Here is a 12,455-nt window from a genome sequence, read left to right as displayed (position 1 = left end):
TTATAATTACAGTGGCTAAGTCTGGGTCCGTCACTCCCCTCTCCCATGACCACCTCCATCTTTGCATCACACAAACCTCCCTCCCCTTCCTGATGAACTGCAGTCAACCACATTCCGACGCTCTTGTAGACTTGGAAATTGGATCCCCTTTTTTCTCCATCAGGGAATGTATTGGGAACCTAAGCTGACCTTATTGAAACAAAGAGGAGCAAGACAGGTAGCTGCTTCAGCCCACAGGCGATCCATTCCTCCCTGACCTCCCTCCCCACTCCACCCCTCCTCCCTCTCCCTTCCTTAAGCAGTAGCCAGTGCAAGATGGGAATTCAGGGAGGTGAAGGGATATTGTTGAACAATCAACACTCTAGCAGGGAAGCCAGGAGTTGGAGAGATAGGTTAAACGGATGGGCAATGTTTCTTCCTCAGCAGTTCTGGGTAGAGCCACTTAAAATCAAGAGTAATTTTGCAGGGGCAAGAGGAAAAAGATGGGAATGGTTGTTGGGAGGAAGAGGGAAGGGGAAGAGATGAAAAGAGCAGAGATAACAAATGTAATCAAATAGAGTCATTAACCTCCAGGATACACTTTCCTAATTAAAGTGAGGCCCATCAATCTTGACCACTCGTCAACACTTACAACTGGGTTTCCCTCTCCAAGTTCAGCTGCTGGGTTGACCCTTGGTTTGTTTTAATCACCAGATTGCTTGGCTCAGTGCAGGCCTGGAAACATATTCTTGGTGAAATCTGAGTATGATTGTAGGAATGGGTCTATTTTTGTAAATGTTGGTAGAGAAAAAACTTCTTTTTGCCAGACTTTTTGGTTCTCCATTTGCACCCTCTAGTGTGTTTTAAACCCTACATCCGTGAAACAGACTTCTTTTTATGGTTCCTTCTACCTGGACTCCTTACCATTTTCAATACCCAGGAATGGGAGTTCTTACTCCCAGAGACTGGCAGATCTCCTTTCTTCTCGTTTTGCCTCCTCCCTCCTCCTCTCCCAACTTTCTTACGCCCACCTCTAGGCTGGCATCAATTCTAAAAGTCAAAGCCACAGCCTCGGGCAACTCGTGGTCCTCGTGCAACCTCAACACCAAAGGAAAGATTCAGGAACCCAGTACTTACTCTTTTGGGGGATTTACATCTTCAGGCCGAGCCTCGAAGAAGCGAAAGACGTCATCACACTGGGAGATGTGTGGAGGAAGTCGAACAAGAGCCTGAGGGAAGAAACATGAATGAGCAATAGGGCTAATAGTGCTGCTGAGGAGGAAATAAGCACACATATCATCATCATCATCAGTGGTGTTTATTGAGCGCTTACTGTGTGCAGAGCACTGTACTAAGCACTTGGCAGAATACAGTACAGACTTGATAGAAGCATTCCCCTGCCCACAATGAACTTAGAGTCTAGAGGGGGAGACAGACATTAATAGAAATACATTACAGATATATACATAAGTACTGTGGGGTCTGAGGGTGGGGTGAATATCAAATGCCCCAAGACAGTCTACAATGGCTTCTTCTGCCACTTGCTTCCTAAAATCTCTGGCTTGCAGCATAACCTTTATCATCTCGGAGTTACATTGTCAACTCACAATTCCTCAAAAATCTGCTCAGGATTCCAAGTCTATGCATTTGTTTTTGGAGGCGCGTGCCGTGCCAAGGCGTCTTGCAAATGCTGAGGGGAGGGGGAGCTGGATGGCAGCCACCTTTAAGCTGATTAAAACTGGAGGAGACCAAATGCCTCCCGAGAGGGATGCAACATTGGCAAGCTCAATGCATCGAGGTCACCTCATTCCTCCATGCAATGCGCTGACAACCTCTTGATAGGCCGCATGCAAAACTGAAAGCTCGAATGACAGAAGTGAAAATAAAGCCCACTCCATTACGCTTTCACCAGTTCAGTGCCTCAATTCAGGGCTGAAGGATCTAGCACCTGAGGAACGTTTCTGCAGCCTTCTGCTTATCTCCAGACGTGGTGTCAGTTTAATGCCAGTGTTTCCGGCACGTAGATTTGATTCTTGAAGGACCCAAGGTAAATGCAAATACTCACAGAGTCCTATCAGCTCATTCCCGCTGCTGAGACTGGTGAGTACCAGGCCAGGACTGATCATGAAATTATCTGGAGTTCTGCCTTTGGGCAATTTGGGCTGGAGTCACATTGGTCACAGAGATAGAGGAAAACCATAAAACAGAGGAGAGGCTTGAATGGCAAGGAGGGACAGAGGGACAGGATCAAGGGGAGGCAGAGGGAAGCAGATGATTAGGAAAGATGATTAGGCCAACTTGGACAAGCATCCGTTGCCCATCCTCTAGACTGTAAGCTCCTTGTGGGCAGGGAACGCGTTTACCAACTTTCATTTTGTACTCTCTCAAGTGCTTAGTACAGTGTTCTGCACACAGCAGGAGCTTAATAAATATGACACTGATGCACATACCGTACTACAATCTAGTTATGTTGGCCAGAGCAATTTCATAGTTTCTCAAGAGCTGAGTCCTATGTTCTGTCAATCAATAAGGTTATTTGTCTTCACGAAGGGAACATCTGCACAAAGTGCACATTACAGAAGTATTAAAAATAATTTGCAGAAAGCAAGAAAGCAGCTTTTGTCTAATGGAAAGAGAACAGACCTGGGAGTTAGAGGACCTTGGTTCTTAACTCAGCTCTGCCACTTTCCTATGTGACCTTGGGTAAGTCACTCAACTTCTTTATACTTCAATTACCTCATTTGAAATATGGAGATTAAGATTGTGAGCGTCATGTGGGACAGGGACACTGTCCAACTAATTATCTTGCATTCACTGCAGTGCTTAAAGTACAGTGCCTGACACATAGTAAGTGGCTAATGAATACCATTTAAAAACAAAAAACAAATCAAAAGAAAGGTGAACAAATTTTGTCACTCAAGATCCCATGGTTCTGGTGGGTGGTGGAAAAGCACTCTCCAAACCCTCCCCAACTCACTGTTGCCTAAAATGTCAGTAGGGAAGAGGCAGAAAAGGGAAATCCATGTTTGAAATTAGGCCCTAGGTATTATAATGCTTTTCAGAGTTTCCGAAGTATTCCTACAAATAAGGCTCCCAGCTTTGAGTACAAAGTGTGAACTAAGGAGTAGTGGGTGAAAAGGGCTGAAATGTAAGACAGAGAAGCCTGGAGAAGAGCCTTAAAAGCCTGTGATAGGGAATTTTTGTGTGATGTGCAGGAAGATGGGCATCCATTGAAGAATTCTGAGAAGTGGAAAGAGGAGTGCTGAGTGATGCTTCAGGAGGATGATCCATGAAGCAGCCTGGATTGAACATGGGGGAAGCTGGAGGCTGGTAACCAACGAGGAGTCTGCTTCAGTAGTCTAAGATTTTTTTTTTAAGATTATACACCTCCTGAGGGACAGGAACCATGCTGAATTCTCACCTGTTGTAATATTTCCCAGCACTTAGTATAGGGCTCTGTGCATGCTAAATGCTTAATAAGTACTATAATAATAATAATAATAATGGCATTTATTAAGCGCTTACTATGTGCAAATCACTGTTCTAAGTGCTGGGGAGATTACAAGGTGATCAGCTTGTTCCACGGGGGGCTCACAGTCTTAAGCCCCATTTTACAGATGAGGTAACTGAGGCACAGAGAAGTTAAGTGACTTGCCCAAAGTCACACAGCTGACAAGTGGCAGAGCCGGATTTATTATTAGTAGTAATAATATTAACACCTCATTATGTCAAGAGCTTGAACCAGGGTGGTGGTTATTTGGAGGGAGACAAAAGGGTACGTCCAGGAAAATATAAGGAGGAAGAATCGGCAGGATTTAGCAGTTGACAATGCGAGAACTTAAAGATAACGAACTGTGGTGGATTGCCGGCTACTGAGACCAGGAGGACTGGGGTGTTTTCAATTAAGATGGGAAAGGGAGGCGGGGGTGGTAGGAGAATTTAGGAGAGAAGATGAGCTGTTTAGTTTGGGAAATAGTGCATCTGAGGTGCCATCCAAGCAGAGATGTCCGGGAGGCAAGAGGAAATGCGAGATGGCATAGCAGGAGAGAAAAGGAGCTAGAGAGGGGGCTAAGGAAACCCCCAAGTGGAATGCACTTCCACCTCAGTGGCCCTGACCCTCAGGTTGTTTGATTTGACTAGGAACAGGGCTCTACTGTTTCCAGGAAAGAGCAACAGCATTTTGATCGGGGCCAGGATCAAAGCTCTCAAGTCAGGTGCTGAACCCCCACTCACCTCACCAGCCAGCACGCTGTTTTAAAATTTAAATCAAACAGGGTGAAACAAAGGACCTTCCCAGGGTTGGAGAGGATTTATTTTCTTAAGAGAAAGATGAGGGGAATATAGAATGACTCAGGCAGCGAAACACTTTGGCCGACTCACTATGGGATCTTTATTAAATGAAGTGCCCCTGGCAGGAAAAGCATCTCAAACTCTTCATTATTTCAGACTGACAAAAGGCCTTAAGAACCGTAAAGAAAACTCAGATTCTCCTGGAAGGACCAACTCTCGTTTAAATCAATCTTGCAAAGCAGGATCTGAGAAGAGGGGCGGAGAGGTGAGTCAGCTGGAGGCAACAATTCCAGGGACCAACAAATACTTGTCAGAATTCACTTGGTTATTTCCCCAAATGCAAAATGGGGATTAAATGCCTGTTTCCCCTCCTCTTAGACAGGATTCCCACGTGGGACAAAGACTGTGTCCAATCTAATTAAATTGTATCTACCCCAGAGCTTAGAACAGTGTTTGATGCATAGTAAGTGCCTAAATACAATAATGATGATAATAATAACAATAATAATTGATTACAGTGCTAGTGGTCAGCACAGTGCCACTCACACGCTCTTGTCGTTTGCCAGTCATGTTTCCACTGGAGCATGGAGTAGATGAATGTTTAGGCTGATTATTCATTCATTCATTCAATCATATTTACTGAGTGCTTACTGTGTGCAGAGCACTGTATTAAGCACTTGGGAAGTACAAGTTGGCAACATATAGAGACGGTCCCTACCCAACAGTGGGCTCACAGTCTAGAAGGGGGAGACAGACAACAAAACATAATAACAAAATAAAATAAATAGAATAAATATGTACAAGTAAAATAAATAGAGTAATAAATATGTACAAACATATATACAGGTGCTGTGGGGAGGGGAAGGAGGTAAGGCGGGGGGATTAGGCGGGTAAGACTGCTGCACAGTGCAAAGGGCATGAAAGTTTGCTTTTTTTTTTTTTTTTTAACTGTGAAGGACCTGTTTATTGTCAAAGTGACCGCAGCACAGCACTAATGTGTAGCACGGTTACCCAGGAGGCAGTTGCCTTTGGTAGCGCCTGCGGGTTTTGCCATCCATGTCGGCCAACTATTTTTCTGGGTCCATCTATCTCACAGAACACCCCAGGAGTTTCTTTGGTCAGAAACCCTCACCACTGACGGTAAAGCTCCAGCAGGCATTCCCCTATCTGTAGGGCTGGGACCAGATCCCAGGTGTCCTGGTTCCTAGAACCATCCAAAAGATGGACCATGTCAGAAGAGGAGGTTCCAAGCACTTGAATGACCATGAGCAAATCTCACAGAGACTATTTACGTTTAATAATAATAACAGTTATGGTATTTGTTAAGTGCTTACTATGTGCCAAGCTCTGTTCTAAGCACTGGGGTAGATACAAGGTTGTCCCACGTGGGGCTCACACTTTCAATCCCCATTTTACAGATGAGGTAACTGAGGCCCAGAGAAGTGAAGTGACTTGCCCAAGGTCACACAACAGACGAGTGGCGGAACCAGGATCAGAACCAACGTCCTCTGACTCCCAAGCCCGTGCTCTTTCGACTAAGCCACGCGGCTTCTCTAGGTTTCTAAAACTAGCTTTTTCACCAAGACAATCGGGCAGTGTGAAACAGCGCTTGGATGCATTGATAAAGGATGGCCTCAAAATAACACGCTTGCAGGTTATGACATATCACAAAAGTCTCACTGAGATCTTTCAAAGCCAAGTCCATCAGGTCTAACCTCAGGGTCAGCCAGTGATGAGTGAGTGATTGATTGAGCTCACTTCAGAGGTGAGGGAAGACGCTGGTAGGCTAATTTCAATAGGCTGCTCAGCTTCATGCCTCATTTCTCACCGAGGGCCAGGTCTTGCAAGGCATTGGTAACCAGGAATAATAGTTTGATCCAGGAATGTAAGGGAATTTCCGGGTAGCACTATCGGTACAAGGTGGCTCCTGAGAAATCTGAGTTGTGCTTACAGTCTTTCCTTGACCGGGGAAGAACGTAATAAAAAGGTTTGTGCAAGAAAAGACTTATTGTAATTACTTAAATACTCAAGTCTCTTTTAGTAAAAAAGGGAAGAGACCAAGGATTGACTGAAATGGGCTATGACACCGACGTTATTGCATCAGCTCTATGATGGGATTAATGAAATGGTATTTGGGTGCACCCTAGCCTCACTCTAAGGTAGGAGGATACAGCTTGGTTTCTCTATTCTGATCACGTTGCTGCCATTCCTTGAGAAGCAGCGTGGCTCAGTGGAAAGAGCATGGGCTTGGGAGCCAGACATCATGGGTTCTAATCCCGGGTCCGCCACTTGTCAGCTGTGTGACTTCGGGCAAGTCACTTAACTTCTCAGTGCCTCAGTTACCTCATCTGTAAAATGGGGATTAAGACTGTGAGCCCCACGTGGGACAACCTGATCACCTTGTACCCCCCCCCCCCAGTGCTTAGAATAGTGCTTCGCATAGTAAGTGCTTAACAAATGCCATCACTATTACTATTATCATTATTATTATTATTATTTCCCTCATTTCACCATGACTGTCCAAAATTTGTGCAAGCATTGTCAAGGTGGAGCAGTATCCGGAGCAAGAAAATACCTCAAATTTTCATGGGAAACAGAAACCATTTACCTCTATTCTCACTGTAGTAAGAGAATCAAATCAATAACATTTATTGAGCACCTCCTAGTAGGTGCAGAGCAATGTACTAAGTGTTTGCAAGAGTACAAAAGAAGCAGCATGACCTAGCAGAAAGAGCACAGGTCTGGAACTCAGAGAACCTGGATTTTAATAAGCCTGGCTCTGTCACTTGTCTGCTGTGTGACCATGGGCAAGTGACTTAACTTTTCTGTACCTCAATGACCTCCTCTGTAAAATGGGGATTAAATCCTCCTCCCTCTGACTTCAGCTGTGAGTACTATGGTGGGCAGGGATTATGTCCAAATTGATTACCCTGTATGTACCCCAGTGCTTAGAACACTTGGCAAATGCTTAACAAGTACCATTAAAAAATAAAAGAGAGTTAGGAGTCACAGACCCTGCCTCCAAGGAGTTTACAGGTTGGTAAAATTGAAATCGTGTGGATAGATCAAGCTGGTGGATGAAATAATAACAAATTTGCAGTACTGCAGTGGGTCTTCTCTAAAGTGCTGGTTGTTGAATTATGCTGGAGAGCCTTAAACCTCAGTTCCTAGATGACAGTCTCTCCTCTCCTCACTATTCTCACAGGCTTGAATTTAAAATAGTCCTTATTGATCTCATCATAGAAGGCTACTTAGACAAAAGTGTGAGTATTGGGTAAGAATGGAAACCAGCTGAGCTATTGGAAAACACAAGTAAAATTTTGGGCAACTGAAAAAAATATTACGGCCAAACTGCGGTCAGATATCAATCAATCAATAATATGTACTGAGTATTTACTGAGTGCAGAGCACTGTACTAAATGTTTGGGAGAGTACAATACAATAGAATTGGTAGACACGTTCCCTGCCCACTCCAAACTTATAGCTAGAGGGGGAGAAAGACATTAAAATAAATTATGGATATATGCATGAGTGCTATGGGGCTGAGGGTGGGGTGACTATCAACTGATTAAAGAGTACAGAACCTATGGATAGTCTAACATATATGTTTTTCCCCCATCAGCTTATTTCCTTAATCATCTGAAAGTGTGTAATTAATAGAAGGAATCTAGGAAAACAGAATTGCTTGTAAAATTGCTGGGGTAAATTGCTTCAATATAGCTCTCTGCAGCCTTGCAATTTCCCGTAAGATGAAAGTCTTGAGACTGTCGTGGCCACAGAACCATTAAATATTAACCGCATAACCATGTTGCCCATTAAATTAATTTATGGAGCTAAAAAAAATCCTTTGGAACCCAACTTGATAGACACATGGCCCCTCGAGTGCCATATAAAGCAATCAGCTTCATTTGAGTTCAAGCTGTTTCCATCACAGCCAGCCAATCCGCTTTGTATATGTTTAAAATTAACACTGAAATTTGGATTTTAAAAGGGTTATAGGCTGGGTAGTTATTGCCTCGCTGGGCAAGAGTGGGGAGATTGAATGTCCATTAGTGCCACTTTAGAGTCAGAATTTCCACCTCTGTGACCTTGGGAAGTGGCTGCAGTGGGCTTAGAACCCCTCATCCAGTCACAGATGCACTGGAAGAACCAGGAAAGACCGACCTCTCCACTTCAATGTGGTCTTTCTTGGAAGCCAGAGACTAAACCGATCATCAGACCGCCTCGCTCGGGGGTCAAAACATCCAAGAGCTTAGCAATTTTGTGAGGAGGATGGATTCAGAGAATAAAGCGGTTCATTATCATCTTTAGTTTTCTTCTGAGAAGCTCCCTGTAATTTTGATTTCAACCTCAGAGATGTGGAAAGAGACTCTTGGGGTGAAGAAGTGGTTCAAGTACATACATGTTTCCCTTTACAAATTAAAGTAAGGTTCAATACTTTGGTTTATTTTTCATTAGGCCCATTCACAGTTGGGTGCAAAATTGCCCAGCGCTTAGAACAGGGCTTGGCACATAGTAAGCGCTTAACAAATGCCATTATTATTATAGGAGAGGGCAGTGGTTGGGTGGCAGGACCTGGAGACAGGAGAGCTGATATCTATCTTGTCATCTGCAGCTGGCCAAGAAGGAGGAAACACCAAAAATCATAAAGGATTGGTGCTCCAATGACTTAGGGGCATGCTGCTGTTAAGACCTGAAGAGTTGAAAAAGAATGGGCCAGATCTCCATACCAACCCCACACTCTGAACTGCTAAGCCCTCTTTTCCTTGACTTCCACTCCCTTCTGCGTCACCCTGACTTGCTCCCTTTACTCATCCCCCTCCCAGCCCCACAGCACTTAAGCACATATCTGTAATTTACTTATTTATATTAATATCTGTCTCACCCCTCTGGACTGTAAGCTCCGTGTGGGCAGGAAATTTGTTTGTTATAGTGTCCTCTCCTAAGTGCTTAGCACAGTGCTCTGCACACAGTAAGCTCTCAATACATACAGTTGATTGATTCCTTTAAACCCATTCCCGGGCTTGGATTCAGTAAAAAGTGGATTATTTAGTTATGGTAGTCAATCAATGGTATTTATTGAGCGCTTACTGTGTGCCGAGCACTGCACCGAATGCCTGCAGTACTCATGTTACCACTAGACGTGCTTTCCTGTTCTCCTCACAATTTCCCTGTGGCATAAGAAGAGCAAGTATTACAGTCCTGACTGGGACAAATGGGGAAAGCAAAGCCCAGAGATTAAGTGATTTGCACGAGATCACTGGCAGATCAGGGACAGACTCAGAACTAGAACTCACTTGCCTGAAAAAGGCATTGTTCTACCAACGAGGAGCGGCAGGGCCTAGGGGTAAAGGCGTGGTTCTGAATTAGAACCCAGGTCCCACCACTTGCCTGCTGTGAGAACCCTGGGCAATTCATTTCACTGCTCTGTGCCTCAGTTTCCTCATTGGTAAAAAGGGAATTTGATGCCCGTTCTCCTTCCTACTTAGACTAGGAGAGACAGGGACTATGTCGGAACTGATTAACTCATATGTATCCCAGTGCTTAGAATGGTGTTTGATACCTAGTGAGCACTTAAAGAGTGCTTTATACTTCCTCTGAGGTTCGGGCTAGGTTTACGACTTGAGGAAGAGATTTCTCAGGACATTCCCCCCAACAAAACGGCTTCTAGCCACATCACGTTGACCCACCACTTCTCCAGACCTGTGCTGTTAGAAGAAGTGTGGAAAGGAGCAGGAGGAGAGGAGAAAGGGTAATCGGCTGCTCCCACTCTAGCTGGTCACTGAACCCAGAGTGTCCCGGCACCCACTAGGAAGATTTACTCCTCCAAAATCAATCAATCAATCAATCGTATTTGTTGAGCGCTTACTATGTGCAGAGCACTGTACTAAGTGCTTGGGAAGTACAAATTGGCAACACATAGAGACAGTCCCTACCCAACAGTGGGCTCACAGTCCAAAAGAGGCAAGAAGCTAACAGGACCGCAGTGGCTACAAGTCCCAGGAGAACCGATGCTGCAAGGGGTCTGCTTGGTGATGCAATCAGCCTTGGTATCGGACTGTCTGCTTCTCAGACAATCGAAATACAGACGGCCGCCTTCCAGTGCAGTGAGGTCAAAGGTCACGTCTGCACCCCCTGGAGTAAATTACTGCCTGTGAGATGGCATGTCTGTTCCGTGAACTCGTGACATTATTTCTTGCTGCAGTTCCTGTCTGCACTAATCATGTTAAGGGGCCCAGCTCCCGCACGCCCATTTAAAAACGATACCCATTGTACCGTTTTTACTCAGACGCCGAGTCAAGAGTCACATTAAAAGCCTGATCACGGGAGATAAGACTTTTATCGGCTTCCTCGACCAGATGGCTTGGGAGGCAGAGTGCTGCCATGAAACAGAATTTCAGATGCCTTAGGCATGACCGTCTCTGGTGACGTGTATCCAATCTGCCTTTACAAATCCCAGAAAAAGTGAAAAGTTCTTTTGAGTCGACTTCATCCACCTCTCTCCACCACCTCTGTTCATTTAACTTCTTAAAGAAGCCACAATTACAACCAACTGATCGATCCTGGCGATTAGCTGATGCTTCCTACCAAGAGGAAAGGACTGGATATTGATCTGAGCTTTTAGCTTAGAAGAGGAGAGATTAATCATTACAACAACCTATCTGGATGAGGTATAAGGCCCTCTAGATCACTTGGTCTTTGCTATCTCTGATCCCGACTTCTGTGATCAAAGTGGTGGATCTACAGTGTGGCTAGCCGATCATTTTTATGTGACTATCAACAAAATAATCAAATAATCAAAATAATATGAAAACCTCATTGAAAATTTCATTGGAACAAGTTCTATAAAGTTCCTCTCGGACTAGAGAACCACAATGCCAAACTTGTCCGGGACACAGAGGTAAATGAAAATGATTGCCGAAAAGGATTCCGACAACACACCGCTAATCTCTGACCAAATGGCAAGCTAACGGAATTCCTTTCATGGGATCACCCACTCACGGCAGATTCCATACCCTGGAATATTTCTTAAAAAGAAGGTTCATTCTGAAACACCTGAATATGATCATTAAGGGCTCGCCTCCTAGTTGCTGAATCAGGTTGCCCAGGGTCAACCTGAATCAAACCCTCCTCCACTAAAAAGAGAGTTGCCAAGATGACCAATAGCCTATTGCAGCCTGCCACATTGCTGGCCCAAAGTGTGTTGTTAGATGGATGGGTTTAACCTGCCACACTTTTTCTGCCCTGGCAGTGGGGGAAAACACAGACATACACACATGAACACATGCAGTCCTCTTACCCTGCAATATTCATCAATGGGCTTCAGCCTCTTCACAGCTACATCCCGAATGTGGCTTCTACGGAACAGGATTTTACCTAAAAGAAGGATAAATCATGAGTATGTATGGGTCACCTTAGAGGACTCCACTCCCACCTGCCCCAGGAGTCAGGATTCCTTGACAAATGACAGGAAGTACTGCACTTGCATTTTGGCTCTGCTGCTGATTGGGTTTCAACCAATCAATCATATTTAGTGCTTACTGTGTGCAGAGCACTGTACGATTACCCCTACTACTAAAGCTACGGAAGTTCGTGAGTACAGACAAGATGTCTAACGGCCTGGTCTCCCTCATGGTAGGTCAGTGGTTAACAACATATGAAAATCAACACTTTTTTTCCTCATCTTGTATAATGCCTTTCCCAGCAAGTGACCATTTCCAAGGCAGGTTATAGCAAAACTAAATGAAAACGGCAACATCGTTAACATCCCAGTGCAGATGTCATCAGTAGCCTTTGAGACTTTAAATCTAGATGGACATTTTGGCTTGTTTGTCTCTTTCCAGGAGTCAGATTGCCCTGTAAATGTCAATAACAGACCTTTTCAAGCCTTTCTTCTTCAAAGTAATACAGTAATGAAATGGACTCAGTGTAGTATTCAATTTCATTTCCCAGGACTTTTGCCAAAATGACCCCCTCCCCCCTCAAACATACACATTTTGGTCAGAGAGCCAGAGAAAGTAGCTTTCTCTGTGTCAGCTGGATAACACTTCTGGAAGCAAGTGATATTACTGGGATAAACGGTTCCTTTAGAGAGAGACTGAATAAAATACAAATTCTTCAAGATCCTGGAGAAAATGTCTCTTCCCCGGGGAAGATGTCACAGATCTAGTATTTCTTGTGTTGAA

General features: G+C 44.4%; 1 protein-coding gene across 3 annotated transcripts in view; it reads right to left on the bottom strand.

Moving 5' to 3' along the window:
* SH3PXD2A (SH3 and PX domains 2A) overlaps nucleotides 1-12,455 on the bottom strand; it is a 296,411-nt gene that overhangs the window by 160,556 nt on the left and 123,400 nt on the right. For all 3 annotated transcript variants that reach the window (XM_038757700.1, XM_038757702.1, XM_038757701.1), the window contains exons 4-5: nucleotides 11,570-11,646; nucleotides 1,117-1,208 (exon numbers count right to left, since the gene is read on the bottom strand). In XM_038757700.1, the coding sequence (XP_038613628.1) occupies nucleotides 1,117-1,208; nucleotides 11,570-11,646 (169 nt within the window). The remainder of the gene's footprint in view (nucleotides 1-1,116; nucleotides 1,209-11,569; nucleotides 11,647-12,455) is intronic.

The sequence above is a fragment of the Tachyglossus aculeatus genome, chromosome 16, assembly GCF_015852505.1.
Source record: "Tachyglossus aculeatus isolate mTacAcu1 chromosome 16, mTacAcu1.pri, whole genome shotgun sequence".
Classification (NCBI taxonomy): Eukaryota; Metazoa; Chordata; class Mammalia; order Monotremata; family Tachyglossidae; genus Tachyglossus; species Tachyglossus aculeatus.
Note: the sequence above shows the minus strand (reverse complement) of the source record. Positions and strands in the feature narration are given on the sequence as shown.